The sequence below is a fragment of the Coturnix japonica genome, chromosome Z (assembly GCF_001577835.2).
Source record: "Coturnix japonica isolate 7356 chromosome Z, Coturnix japonica 2.1, whole genome shotgun sequence".
Taxonomy (NCBI): Eukaryota; Metazoa; Chordata; class Aves; order Galliformes; family Phasianidae; genus Coturnix; species Coturnix japonica.
The window spans coordinates 1,698,467-1,713,938 of record NC_029547.1 but is presented as its reverse complement, the minus strand read 5'-3'; the positions used below and the strand labels follow the sequence as shown (position 1 = coordinate 1,713,938).

The window sequence follows — 15,472 nt, the reverse complement described above, 5'->3', positions numbered from 1 at the left end:
TAACCCCACACTTGTCCTTCTCTGTCTTCACAGCTTCTCAGTCCTGAGTCCAGCTGTACCATAGACTGAATCATAGAATCACAAGGTTGGAAAGGATCTATAAAATCACCTAGTCAAACTGTCCTCCCATCACCATAGCTACAGCAAACCACTAAACCACATCTCATAGCTCCTCACACAGACGCCTCTTGAACACCACCAGGGATGGTGACTCCACCAAATCCCTGGGAGCCATTCCAGTGCCAGTCTGAGAGAAAAGTTTTTCTTTATGTCTAACCTAAACCTCCTCTGGTACAACTTGCAGCCATTCCCTCAGGTCTTGTTCTTGTTCTCATCACAACCTTCTTTCAGGAACTTGTAGACAGCAATGAGGTCTCCCCTGAGCCTCCCATCAACCAACACCACCAAGTCCCCTTCCTCTTCACAGTCATCCAAACACTCAGCCCATCTCTCTCTTACTCTTTAAATCCTCTCTGAAATCTATGGGTGAATCTATGCTGTGACCACACGCTGTTAGCTACAGGAACCCCTCCTTGCTTCAGGCAGGCACGATATCTGCGCTCCATCTCATTACCCACACACACAGCTCTTAACACCTGATGCTACCACCAGGACTCTCCTTCATACACCGCCCACCACTTTCCACAATCTTTTCAGTTGCTGTCATCTCCACCCTCCCATGCTGCAGTGGCTTCAGTCATCTCTGCTCTTCATTACACAGCAGCGTTTTGTGCTGCATTTCAGATCCAGAAATTCTACTCAGGTAGAGGGGACACTCCTGGCACCATATCAGTTAACGCTGGAGTAACTCTGATTAAGCATATCAGAGGCCAATCATTCATTAAAAATCAGGCTCTCTAACCACAGATCTCAGGAGAACGGAGATGAAGAAGTTTTCTTCAACAGAGTCAGCCTGGAGGTACTTAATATTCCTTCTGCCCAACTCAATGAAATCTGCTCTGCTTTCCTCCAGGTAAACTAGCATCATTTCTCCAATGCATAAGGGAGGGGGGGGGGAATAATCCTGGAGACCAAAAGTCACATGCTATGCATTATGAATTAGAAATGACTTTCGCTACTGAAGTCTGTGCTGCTTGTTCTTGCAGCTTGAATATTAATATCAGCTTAGAACTGAATCAGCAAAGTGGCACTGTAACAAGGTCACTGGCAGCACAACTTTCAGCTGTCAGACTCCCATTCCATTTACACTATGCTTTTAAAACTATATCCCCACAGGCATAGTTTTAATTGGGCTGCTGATGAGATGTTTTCATCATTTGTTCTTCAAGAAAACACTCTGGCACGAGTCACCCAAATCTAAAACAGTTATTTTAGACACCTCTGGCAGACTGGAACTGCCAGGTTAGTATTTAGGGAACCAGAATGTAGTAAAATAGTGTGGTAGAAATGGTTTAGATGATGAAACTGAACTCATGCTCACTTTGGTGTGACTTTTGGCCACACATTTTCAAATGCTGGATGTGGACAGCTGACAAAAATCAGGTTTACACACAGTATACTCAACAGCATGTCATTCCAGAAACTCTGACTGTTATAAGCTGGGACATTAATGAATTATATAGTCAACATCTGCGTCCAAATGCACATCGACTGGGATAATGTGGAAAAAACTGCTGAGAAGCACATGCAAGGTCTCTGGGTAATATTAATTTGTATGAACATATTACATATGAACACAAAACAACTTCACAGAAAGGAAGTGGTTGAGTCACCATCCCTGGATGTGTTTAAAAACCATTTGGATGTGGTGCTCAAGGGCATGATTTAGAAGAGGGCTGTTAGGGTTGGGTGGTATAGTTGGGTTATGGTTGGATTTGATGATCCTTAAGGCTTTTTCCAAGCTGAGCAATTCTATGGTTCACAATAGGAAGGAATCTACCAATTCCTTCAAACATAAAGACTATAGTATCTTCTATAAGTCTGATAGAAGTGAGAAAGGAAACAAGGAGTGTCCATTCTTCCATTTCAGACAGTTTAGGGAGAGAAAGACGTGAGAAACATCTCGGTCAGATAATGGGGGAGGATTAGATCTTCAGAAAAGAAAGAAGATTTTAACATCTAGACTGCAGAATATATGCATATGGAGGCTGGAAGGAAGCCAGCACAGTGAAAAAGACCTTCAGCATCTACCATAGTGTTTAAAGTCAAAATGAAATTGAAGCAGTTGACAGTCTTCTATGCAGTTATACTTACAATCACTTACAAAGAAGGAAACTGAGTCAGAAATAGACTACACAACTACATGAGCTGGTAAGATCTTATCTTCTGTAATGATGGGTATACACTGGGGAAATAGCATTTTGCTCACATGGGATATATTCTTTAGTTTGCAGTTCTGCAGGGAAGATGAATCTCTCAATGGCTCCATCATCTTCTGACTTATCCAGCCAACGGCCACAAGGGAACTTGAGGCACTGTCCTAGAGATGGGGCATCGATTTCCACCCATTCCAGAAACCAGCCATTTGAATTGCCTGTGGTTGGAGAGATACAGGGAATAACAAATCCTTTACAGAAAACAGCAAGTGAATCATTACCTTCCAGGCCTCAGATAATTTAATCTACCTCTCTTTTGCCAATGGAATAGAGATCATAAAAGATCACTGCAAGTGATTGGCCAGGCTTGAGACAACGCACTTTATATCTCTGTATTGCAACAAGTTAAAGACACGTTTATGAAAGTGCTAATTACTCCATTGCTTGGATCAATTTGAATTAGGAGGGAAGTTTGCAATTTATCCCTTGGAAGGAATCCATGTATCCTATCAGAGCTTCTCTTGTTTGTGTTGGAGACCCATCTATGTTTGAAAAGCAGCTCGCACTTGATAACAGGGGGAAAATAAAAACAAAAAACAACCACAAAAATATTGATAGAGATACCTGCAGATCCCATGTGGAACAACAAAAAAAAAACACTTCCAGGTTTTCTGTTGTTGTTTTGACTTCTTTTTTTTAGCATTAACAGAAAAATAGTGACAGCAACAGCTGAAGTGGCAGGAAGGATTCATCAACAAAAGGTAAACCTGGGGACTAGGTGGAAGGTTATTTCATACAATAATATGCCAGATCAAGCAGAAATACTAAACTACAAAGCATGTTATCTTACCTGCGTTGTCATGGCCTATCTTGATTTTTTTCAGGTCTCCAATGTCAACAGACTCGACTGTAAACTCATCTATCTTCCCACGCTCAAATTTGTTCTTGTTAAGCTTTGAGGCCTTCAGGCTGACTATCCCTGTTGTGGCAATGCAAAAGGGACATTGTTCAGCATGTGAAACAAATCCTCTGGGAATGTCAATAGTGGAACAATGGAAATGAATAAAATGTGAAAAACAGCTTTTCATCTTGAGATCTGAGCTTTGTCCTCCCACCCTCTGAACCCAAACCTGTGTCCACATCACCACCCCAAAAAGCCCCTTTCTTGAGGGATCCGCTAGCAATGCCACTGGGACAGCGCTGTTGGGCTGTGTTTATGGCTAGAAAGATGGGTCCTACCTATCAGCTCCCTGCCACTCTGACACACATCAGTCCCCACACACAGCCCATCAGCTTATGAAATACTTCAGTTCCACTCAACAAGACAGAGCAGGGTTGGATTTCAGAAGCATTCTGATTCACTGCTGAGGAAAGCAAATCATTCACCACATTCACTGCTCAGCAATGTAGTCCCAGGCAAGTGTGTTCTTTCTGTAATTGAAATTAAAGCCTTTAGACCAGCAGCTGGTGCAAATCAGTGTCTCAGAGTTTGGCAATGATTTACAGCAGCTGGTGGTATGCTCCCAGCGAACACTGAGTATGCATAGACAGCAAGAACATGCAGTTGTCCTAAAAAGGATTGAGGAGCTGGTTTTGAGGAAGCAAAAAGAAACTACGACCTGTCTTTTCAGACAGTTATATCCACCAACGAGGTGCTATCTCTTTCCATCACATGGATCCATACCCGTATCATCTTTACTTCCATAGAGAGTGATGAAGACGTTGGCATCTGTTCCAGCATTCTTCTTGTCCCCAGTTTTCACTTTCACAATGTATGTTGTGGATTTAGCTGTCAGATAAGTGTGAAGTCTGAATAAGAATGAATTCCACTTTTCACTGCATGTGTGTGTTTGGTTTGAGTTATATTTTGACTGATTACAACCATACTGCAATCTCCAGTTCCTGCCATATGCTGTGAGCAGGGCTATCTGGTTGCACGTCCCTCTACTCCTCCACTCATTCACTACATTGCCTGCATACTTAAAGACAAGAAATGTTTCCTGTTTGCTTCTTGGACATCTCTAAGACTCCTCAGAGATGTTTCTATCATCTACTCTACAATCTCTTGGGAAAAAAAAAAGTCTCTTTATTCTGATATCACCATATAATAGAAATGCATTTTATGCATATCAGAAGTTATGTTCACAGACACTCCTTTCTCAATAGCATCATTAGAGGGGTTCCTATTGCACCATCATCTAGCAGCTGCAGTAAACTCATAAAAAAACGGGTAAGTCTCACACAGCCTTCAATGAGCTACAAAAACCTACTTCAGGTTTCTGAAATAGCAGCTTCTGCTGTAGACAGATACGTGGTTTCCAAGATGCTGCTCAACCTGCTGATCCTGAACTGAAGGATTACTCAATTTGTGGAAAATATTCATGCACTGTATAACTTACGGAGGGAGAACTAAGGGGGAGGCAATGACCTATTGCAGGCAGTAAAGCCAGCAGAAGTTCTGAGCACTCAGCACCTCACCGCATCAGAGGATATCACTGTTCTGTGCAAAATCATACAGCATTAGAGATTAGGGTATTCTGTAGGACAACAGTCATAAGAATCAAGATGGAAACCATGACAAATTTAGGTCTCTTCCGTTTCCCTGATCATATTTAATCTCTGCTTGATTACACATAGAAATATTTAAACATTCCACTCCATGATGCGAACTGGCTGAGATTTACACTTTACATTTTAATAACCAATCTACATTTCAGCTGAGAGATGATGATTAAACATATTATCTGTCTTGGCTTTTTAGGCTAATCTTACAAGATTATTAAGCCACCTAAAAGAGAGGAGAGTCCACTCTTAACTGGCTGGCATGTACTTCACACTTCATTCACTCCTGAAAACTTCACAGCTGGTGCCGACTTACAGCCCAATGAATGTTAACAGGTATTGCCCCATAGCACTGCTCATAATATGGTTCCTTTTCAACCCCACACTGGAAGCAACACAAGGCTAACATCAACCTTTCTGTTCCAGGCCCAGCGTTGCAAGAGACTGGCCATCATTTTCCGAATCTTTCTTTACAAATGCTTCATCCACTGGGACCAGCTCCCTGACAATTTGACCGTCATCCTCCTCAACTGCTAACCACCGCTGGCATGGGAAGTAATACCTACAAGAATGACAGCAGCACCCAGCACTTACACAGGGCTTCACAGGCTTTAACGACACAAATAAGCACAGATCAGAAGCTGCTTTATGACGAAACAAAAACAAGCAAACAAACAAACAAAAATACCATGAGCGTTGCCCAAAGCTGAACAATACATCTGTTTCCATCCTTGAGCTTTGGCATTGTTTGTGAAAACTTAATCCATAAACTGGCTATTGAGCACTTACTGAAAAGTGCTGTTTTGGGGCAGAGCTGTCAGCCCTGTATGACCAAATCCTTTTACTTTTCACACCCAGAAGAATTTAAATAACTCAAGGAAACCTAGAGCCTCTCAGGCGTTTTAAACTTAGGAAGAGTGGACCCATCTTGACGTCCTTATGAACAGTCCCACCCACCAACACACTGTGCAGCTTATAAACAAGTTCCCTCTCGATAACAAGCCTGTATTTATGGTTTCTTAAATACATTCCACATTCACCAAGCTATCTGGGAGAACATGGCCCCTTTTCCGACCATATGAAAAGGGTGCTCTGGTCTGCTCACGTGGTGCTCTCCTTGAGGTCAACAATCTCTACTCTCTCCAGGAACCAGCTTGGACTACTACCAGAGTTATCATGGCGGATCCGCAGCTTCTTCAGCTCACCCAGGTCAATGGCTTTGATGGTGAACACATCCACCTGTGCAGGAGGCAAGAGGAAAATTCTTTTTCCAGAATGGGGAAAGGAGAGGTGTTAGCTTGGACAACGTAATTTGCTTGTAAGATGTTTTTAGGTTTCCCTATATTCCTAGGATGGATGTATTAAAATCACAAGAGAGCTTTGGTCTCCCTTTAATACTCATGCTTGACTTCTACAAGGCAGAGACAGCCACAGAACTGCAGAGCCCTTCCCTCCCTTCTTTACTTCATCCCATCATCCACACAGGTCTAACTCTCCTAAATCTCATTACTTGCAGGGTTAGCATTTCCCTTAGTCTGAATCTGCAACTGGACATAAACACATTAGCTCCCCACCCCACCCCCTGTGCCTCCATGTGCTTTATTTCAATCTGCAGATTTTTGTCATTTGCCACAACCATGAGGCTCATTTATTAGCAGAATTAGCGTGACAGGATGGGCCCTGTTGTCATAACACTTTAAACATCTTAACGTGATTAACTTGTTAGTAGACATTGGGTTTCTACTCCCAGGAGTAGAGAACGTTACATTTGCAGCCTGGAGCTCTTCCCACTGAATGAAGAACGGTGTGCAGGTTGCAGTTTCACCCGTGCCAAGCTCATAAATCACAGCTAACAGCTTATTTAACAACCTTAGACTCTTCTTTTTTTTTCCCTTTTTTTTCCTAATTGCAAGTTTTCCACTGCTGCTTATTGTCTCTGCGATTCTTTGTTACTCCAAATTATTCCTTGAATGATTTCTGGCTATAATATGTCCTTGATATTTGTTCACAAGCATTTTTATGGCAAATATATAGTCTGCAATGATGTTGTTTAATTGGATTGGATCATAACCTAATTATAGCATGCTGTGTGATATTGTTTTTATTCCCTGAGTCATCCAGTAGAGCATTTGGAAGCGTATTTGCAATCTAAATACCGATGTGCTTGAACTGCCACACACATGCTCTCCAGTATCTATATAAATTTTGTGGTTTTCAGGTATTCCCAGTGGGAATGTTATTACCAGAATGCTTACAGGAAGCAGATGAGAAAGGCAGATCCAACGCAGAAGACTATCCAGCCTAATATCCAAATTAATTTTCCCTGGAAAGTGTTTTGAGGTTATTTTACATTAATAATCCTGTTCAGAAATAAAATACATCTGAGCATTAAGCTGAAAGAAGAAACCTACAGAGCCTTATAAGGAAGAAATGGTAAGGTATGTCTAGAATGATATCTGAGAGAACTCTGACAGCCTTCATCTTGCTTAAGTGAGTTGAGTTCATGCATTACCTGGCCCTTTTCAAACTTGTTGAGGTTACTGGACCTTTTCAGCTGGCGCTCACCCGTGTCTCCTCTTCCTATGCCATAGATGCTCAGGAAAACATTAGCATCTGTCCCAGATCCCCACACAGTGCCAGTGAGAACATGGACTTCGTATGTATTCTCTGCAAGTGAAATTGCAAAGGGAAATGAAAGAAGCCCAGAAATAGATATGTACCAACAGATCCTTGGCTGGAGCATGACGAAACATTTGAGCTTGTCTTAAAACATGAGATGCACCACCTTTCTCTGGCCCGTGTCATTAGCTGTTTAAACAGTCAAGGCCTGCTAAACTCCCAGCTCTACCCACACACATGCACATTCTGCCTGATATTTACCTTCCAGTTCAGATTCTCCATCAGGCACCAGTTCAACCACAAGCTCCTTGTCCCCTTCATCTTTAGCTAGCCAGCGGTGTGCCACAAAGGTATAGACATCCATTTCTTCTTCCACCTTTGTCTCCTCTTCTTCCTCCTCCTCAGACTTCTTCTTTTTCTTCTTTTTTTTCCCATCAGACTCATCCATCTTTGTGGCAAGGCGCTTCAGTGTGACGCTTTCCAGAAACCAGCCATCCCCAATGCCTGTCCCATCGTGGCCAATCCGAATCTTATAAATCTTGCCAACATCTGCAGCCTCTACCTGCCAAGAAGGAAAAGTCAGTGCCCAATAGAATATAAGACACCTTTGTTTCAGAAAATGGACCCTTAAAAATGTCACCCAAAACAGATGTTTGACTGTAAGAAGGTCACTTTAGGAAACAAGTTTACCATTAATTTTCCCTTCCTGTTGTATGTTTTCATACTTCCTGTTACCAAATCTCACTTGAACAGACTAATCTGAAGACATCCAGAACAACATGACAGAGATAGGAGTTGAATTTGTATTTACTGGGCTCTTTACTTCATTTATCTTTTCACCAAAATTGTTTCCATGTTGGCATTAAAAGTGAATATGTCAAATGTCATACTAGCTCGTGGGCTTCTTGGTGTCTGAAATAAATAAGAAATATTCACTAACTGGCATGAGACGTGAACCAAGCCAGGAGCAATAGCAACAATGTGAATAAGCAATAAACTGTGCTCAGATGGCCTGAACTCTGGAAGAACACGGACTATTCCACTTACATCTGATCTGGAAAATGAGAAGAATATCTTCTCAGATTTTTTTTTATTGCCAAGAGGATGCAATCCATTCACGACTACAATACATCAGTAGCAGGAGGCTGCATAAAAAGGAAGATTTCCATCTCTGCCATCAATACAGCAGATAAAAAATCATGCTGGTTCATATTATGTGTCTGTACTATTACCTAAAGAAGCTGTATTGAAGTTTTTTACTCCATGCAATCCTTCAACAACCAATGGCCTGTTTCTGATGACTGCTTTTACTGATAGACAGTGTATATGTTATAAGACTTGCAAACATTTGCTTCAGGCTAAAATCTGGCGACTTGGCATATAAAGTTTCAGTCCAGGGGCATTTTTTTTTTCTCTAGTAGATTTAAACAAAATCAATTGCATGCAAGATGCTTATCAGAAAACTAAAACTGATCCAGCTGTCTGGGCATAAAGAATGTGTCTCTTTATTTTTTCTGCTTTACTCTTAGATTTGCAATAATCATCCTGCACACTCTGTCTATAACTGATGACATTTCCTATCAGCATTTGGCTCACACTATCTTATTCTTGTCTACATCTGTCTGTAAATATTCATATCATGAGACAGGTTTGTTGAATATTGCTTAACTGCTTCTGCGTTGCATTCACAGAAGAAAAAAAAATAAAAAAACAAACAAAAAAAAACAACACAGAAAATGGGCAGAACTTTAAAGATTAGCAATAAACATCCAAGGGAGGACATAAACAGGGCTATGTAAACAGAAGACTGTACATATGGCTTTAATCTACACCTGATACTGGCTAATAGCGATTACTCATGAAGTTGTTAGCTTTATTCCTCATAATTTCCTTTAAAATCAGAGAAACTTAACCTTAAAGTTATACAGAGTATTAAGAAATTAGGAGTTTATGAGGGGTTCTTCTTCTTAAGTCCTATAGAACTCAATAAAATTTGATTAACATCACTAATTCCATACTATAAACAAGGAACTGGAGCAGGAGGAGTTGAACCGAACTCAAAAACACCCATCACAAAACTGTGGGAAAAGATTGCAATAAAGGTACCCCATTAAGCTGTAGCAATGGGAAGAACACCCCAGTCCATATGGTTCCAAGCAGCTTATGGAAGTAGAGAAAGTGCTTAACTTTAGTGATGAAATGGAACCCAGTTTTGTGGGATTGCAAATTGAGAGACCCCAAGGCACTGTGGTGCTGAGCCCCGCTCTGTTAGCACATAGAGCAGATGAGTCTTCATTCTCCTTCCATCTGGTATGGACATTGAAGTATAGACCTAAATATTTTCCAGGCCAATAGATGGTGGAGCAAGCTGAGCACCTTGGGCGTCATGAATGTACAGTGCATGTCAAGCAAGTGCTACAGGTAGTGAAATCTGTGGGGCAGTTGTACATTTGCATAACTTTCAAAGCAGATCTTTGTAGGATCAGATCAAGAAACATACCTATTATAAAGGGCATGGGTGGTTAGAAGTAGGGATTAAATTGTTTATACTTTATTTTCTTTATTCCAACTGAATAGGGACAATAACACCAGTTCAAGCACAAAATAGGAGTTCATGATCTTTTGAAGTATAATGTAATTATCTATCTCCTTTTGAAAGTAAAGGTAAGCAAAAGGAACTACTGGGCTATGTCCTTCAATTAAACATTTGCTATCAGCTCCTGAGAATAAAAAAATCACTTCATCAGATACAAAACCCCACAGAAAGGCGAGTGAGGGTCAAAAGAGGCAAAAAGAGTTGGCAATTTTGTTGAGGCCAATTATCTTGATGACTGGGCCGATCATTCTTTTGATATTTGAATGTTGGCTGGTCATTTCTTTCCCCTCACAGAAGCAGAAAAGACTGTATCCATCATACCTTGAAGATGTCTGTGGCTCCCCGTTCAAAGTTGTTTGATCTGTTTTCCAAGATGATCAATTCAGTTTTGCCAGTCTCGCCATAAATCTGCATGAAGACTTTGGCGTTGGTGCCTGCAGCTCTCACGTCTCCAGTAACTACAGACACTTCGTAGTTTATCACTAGTCCAAAAATAAATGAGTTACATCAGCCAAGAAGCTCAGACACAACACTTCTGAGAGCTCAGGTTCAAAATCAAATTACCTCGTACAAAGAAATGCTCACTTAGCTGAGGTGACCATCCTTACTATTAGTTTTCACTTCTATAGTGTTAAGTAGTGTCAGGGAGGTGCAAGACAGAGCTTTAAAAGAGAATTCCATTTCAGTATTAACTATTGAGTGGTTAACTAATGCCGAGCATATAATAACAGAGGGTGAGTTTCACAGAGCAGAGGAAAAAACATGTTTTCTCATGATTTCTAGGCAAGTTTCATGTTTTAAAAGAAAGCAGATTTTCTGCTAAGAGTCAAATGGACAGCAGGGATTTGTTTCACGTGTATTAAACTGTGGAGTACTACAGGCAGGATAGGATGTGTTTGTGCAGGATTTGGGCAGCAAAGCATGTAACAGTGAAAAAAGCAAAGACCTCTGGTACTGGAATGCAAATGGTCAGAAACTGTGGATTGAGCACCTGGCAATGTCTGGGACAGGAACTTTTTTGATGCCTTTCCTGGTCTTCAACAACACCACTAATACAAATTTAATCCTATCTACGTAAAAAAAAAGCATGCATTTCTCAATGTGTCTTCTCTCACATTTCTCAATAGGCAAAATCTCACTTGGGTAGACCTCCACCTCCACCCTGCCATCAGCCTCGTCTTTGTCAAGCCATCGATTGCAGGGGAACATATACTGCTTTCCCTGGACTGGAACTGTGATCTGAACACTGGCCAGGAACCATCCAGACCGGAGACCCACGTTATCATGTCCAATTAGTATTCGATTGATCTTAAAAAACAAACAAACAAAACAAACAATAAAACATGAGATCAAAAAGAAGCAAAATGAAGTTTAGTTACAGCCAAGTCATTTCTGTATATATTTGAATAAACTTGAAATAGCCACTTCACACACCAGCACATAGACTGCCAACAGTCTAAACCGAATATATTTCTTAATGTTAGAACTTCTTACAACCCCTTGCTATATACTGATCCTGAATTCAGCCACTTGCACACAGCACATCTGCGATTAATGCTTACCTTCCCAATATCCATCGTATCTATAGTAAACTCATCCACTCGGCCACGTTCAAAATAATTGCCTAGGTCGTTGTCAGAGACCAAGAGAGTCTCCTTGCTGGTGTCAGCTTTTTCACCATAGAGTTTGATGAAAACTTTGGAGTCTGAGCTGGCCCCAGGGATATCTCCCGTCTTCACACTGATGTGGTAACTGACATCTAAAGTAAGATTAATGTACAAAATAAACATGTAAAGGTAGTTGTCGCACCTGATATATATAGAATCATAGAATTAGTCAGGTTGGAAAAGACCTCAGAGATCATCAAGTCCAACTGCATATACACCAACACACAACAGAGGCAGCAGTAAGGTTAACAAACAGAAAAATATTTCCCTTCCACTCACTGTTAGATAATTGCCAAGTAATAAAAATGAGCTCAGGAAAGTGGGGTGATTTCACTGCATTTATTTATTTTTTTTTATACTTGCAATTTAATTCAATAGCTTTAATTCATCATTTTAAATAAAAAACTTTCTTCTATGTAAAAACATCCCGGTAAAAGAGTGGGAAAAAAAAAGCCCATTTCACAGATTTGCTGTGAACTAACATGGATTACTAAGTAGAGTAAAGCAAGTAATTAGGTGCACACACAGCACAATCCAGTCCAGGCTAAACTCACTTTTTAGCAACGGTGACTCTCCAGCAGGCACTAATTCTCGGACAATCTGACCATCATCCTCATTTTTGTCAAGCCATCTGGGTTACAAACAGAAGTGAGTTATCTTGGAATGATTAGGACCTATGAGACCTCTTCTAATCCAGTCTGGCTCCATACACAGTAAAACTCCAAATGTCAAAATGATCTCCCTTAGATCTGCAGGAGCCTGACTGGACCTTCTAACCTATAGATTTCCGAGAAGAGAAACCACCAGAGTCCCTCTCAGCACAGCGGATAAGTGTCTCTGTGCTTTCCATCTGTTGGGCAAACACCAGCTCTGCAGACATGACTTATTCCTGTAAATGGGCAGTCTCTGCTTCTCAAAAGCTGTGACTTTTATTGATCAGAATTACCTGCAGCCTTCATTACCAGCTGTCTTGATTGCCATCTTTATTACATCAGCTACTAGAACCCTTTTTTGTCTTTTCTTTCTTGTTAGTGTTTGCTTAGTCTGTGCTATCATCTCTCTTCCCTTCTCACTCCAGCAAGGAGCATCTGAATTTTATTGTTCCCATTTTCAGGATAGTATATGAGGTGGTAACTGGTACCAGAAGCAGGATTTCCCTTTTCCTCAGCAATAACCTAACAATCCAACTAGACTAGTTAAGAAGAAACATCTGAAAGCTACAGTCCCCATGGAAGAAATCTGAAATGGAGGGGAACCGATTTCAAACCTGGTACCTCCAAGGCTGCCCCTGGAGGAATTACAGCCCAAATGCACTGTACTCTGTATGGTAATCATTGTATGGCATATAGAAGGAGCTCTGGTGGAAGTCTATCACTTTTCACACTTCCAAAAGCACTTTTACCCACACAAGATATTCCCAAAAGCATCCACCTAAGGTCAGATTGGGGACTGATGTCAGTCCCCAAATATTAGACTGTGAGAGCAGGAGCAGTTCTCAGAACGCCTTCTGTTTCCAGGTACGCAGCTATTGGCAGCAGCATCCTTTGCAAACAAAAACACAGCTTAAAACCATTGGGGGTGAATGAAGAACAATGGAGCAAGCTCTGGCAGGCCATGCAGAGTATTTAAATTGCATAAAGTCATAATTCCAAGAACTAGAGACAGAAAAACATGTTTTCAGAATCTGCTTCTTTTTAAAGAAGGCCACACAGCTATGTGGGTGACAGCAGACCACGGAAAGAAGCCAGCTTCCCAGTTAGGTTTCTACCTTTGATTCTGCTGATGAACCAACATGAAATGAAAGCAGTGAGTGGCACTTGTAACTGGGGGCTGGGGACATGAACAACTGATGCTGGTAGCTGGAGGAAACACTTTTGTGCTATCTCATTGGTAAAGAAACAACACAGATTTCAGTCATGGCCAGTAGGGCTTGGTAGTAGGCAAGCAAGTATTCAGTAAGACCCAGGATGATGGACCTCCATTTCATCCACCTGAAGGAATGTTATCTTTCTAGTGTCCTCCTCTCCCTCTCCACACAGAGGAAAACAACATATCCAATGAAACCATGCAGAAACCAGCACCAGGAAAGAAGTCCAAACACAAACTGGAGATGGCCACTCGCAGCAGCAGCAGCAGCAGCAGCAGCAGCAGCAGCTAAGTCCCCATGCAAAAGAGAGAAGCACACACCCCCCACACAGACATGCATATCCACAGCCCCCCCTAGAAGCTTTTGCAGGTTGTGGGGTATGCAGCCTACCCCGTATTCTTCCCTTTCACACTGCAAAGCAGGTGGCCATGTGCATATGGCTTGAGAATGGCTAAGAGCTAAGGGGGTTCAGCAGTAAGATTTAACACCAGGAGTGGTCCTCATTGTGGTGCTGTACTTTGATGGTGGTTGAGAGGTGCAGTAGGGATAGAAGAATAGAAAATTGTGTAGGATGAAGTGCAAGGAGAGCAGAAGAGGAGCATGCTGAGACATCAAGTCCTGAAAGAGGAAGACATTGCATGAATTGATAGTTTGGGGTTGGAGGAAGCATTTTACCTGATAGAACTGGTCCTTAATACCCTTCTGTCATGTAGTTCTTTCTGCTGGCTAAGGATTCACATCCTTGGACACGTATCCAAATGTTATGGGATCACATAATCCCAAAAGACAAGGTTCTTCTCTATACTGGGAGGACCAACTAAACCAAACTCAGTCATCCCAGGATCAATGAATTTATCATGGCTCCCAGGAAAGCAGAAGCCACAAGCTAGAATAAAATTCTGCTCTCTTGATGTTGTTCTTTGTGCCTTGAAAGCTGCAGTTTCTGCTGCCAGTGTACACGCTGTTGGTTTTTTTCACCTTCACCACTGATGATGTTTTAAGGATGGAGAGGGGAGAATCACCCTTCTCCACCAAGTTGGCAGAATGCAAATACGTTCCATGAGAGACAGATCTCTGTGTGCAGTATGGTGTCAGCAACAAGGAAGGACAAGAAAAGTGCATCCAATAAGGGAAGATGTGCCCCTACATAGATAATTTCCCTCTACCAACATTGGCAGTTACTGATGGCAAGGAAAGGAGTTTGCTTTGGACTGGAAATGGAGGATTATCAGCAGAACTGGCTTAACGCTGTGGCTTTTTAGGCTGTTTCAGTAATGAGAATAGCATTATTTTCTCAAGAAGGTGACTTTAAGTAGTGACAGAGGAATATTCAGATGAACAAGGCTACTGTATTCCTTCTCTTCAGCACATGTGCTCCAATATGCTAAATTTACTCCAACGTATTTCTAATAGCATATCACTGAGCAGCAGACGGCAACCAGGGGTTTATAGTCAGTCTTCCTCTGAACTCAAGTGGATTGACACATTATAAATACTTCAGGCAACAGAAAATGGATTTTTTCAGCATAGTTCTATCATATTCCTAGTACAAAAGACCTGTCAAAATATTCTTTCATTCTGCCATAGTCTGCTTAGTTTCTATACAGCTTCAGAGCAACTAATTCACATGCCACTACAGCTTCTGCAAGGGTGTATCAAGAACTTAGTTTTAAAGAGATATTATATGTCCAGTAACCCAAAGTGGGCAGAAATGTTGCATGGAAGGCACTCTAGCATGAATGTCTAGAGGACCAGAGAGTCAAAGAAGCAATAGAAAAATGAGAATGGTATCAAATAACATTTGAAATCCTTCAGATGGCAGCCTGTGTGCAGCCAGAGTGATTAGTGCATCCAGCCAACTTCTTAGAATCGTAGAATCTTTAAA

General features: G+C 41.4%; 1 protein-coding gene across 1 annotated transcript in view; it reads right to left on the bottom strand.

Moving 5' to 3' along the window:
* The window catches only part of LOXHD1 (lipoxygenase homology domains 1), a 118,501-nt gene that overhangs the window by 53,291 nt on the left and 49,738 nt on the right, over positions 1-15,472 (bottom strand). Inside the window, exons 16-26 of the mRNA XM_015887179.2 lie at positions 12,275-12,351; positions 11,616-11,812; positions 11,169-11,361; positions 10,375-10,535; positions 7,719-8,019; positions 7,351-7,505; positions 5,944-6,077; positions 5,252-5,400; positions 3,961-4,065; positions 3,127-3,255; positions 2,330-2,494 (exon numbers count right to left, since the gene is read on the bottom strand). Coding sequence (XP_015742665.2) covers positions 2,330-2,494; positions 3,127-3,255; positions 3,961-4,065; positions 5,252-5,400; positions 5,944-6,077; positions 7,351-7,505; positions 7,719-8,019; positions 10,375-10,535; positions 11,169-11,361; positions 11,616-11,812; positions 12,275-12,351 — 1,766 coding nt within the window. The remainder of the gene's footprint in view (positions 1-2,329; positions 2,495-3,126; positions 3,256-3,960; positions 4,066-5,251; positions 5,401-5,943; positions 6,078-7,350; positions 7,506-7,718; positions 8,020-10,374; positions 10,536-11,168; positions 11,362-11,615; positions 11,813-12,274; positions 12,352-15,472) is intronic.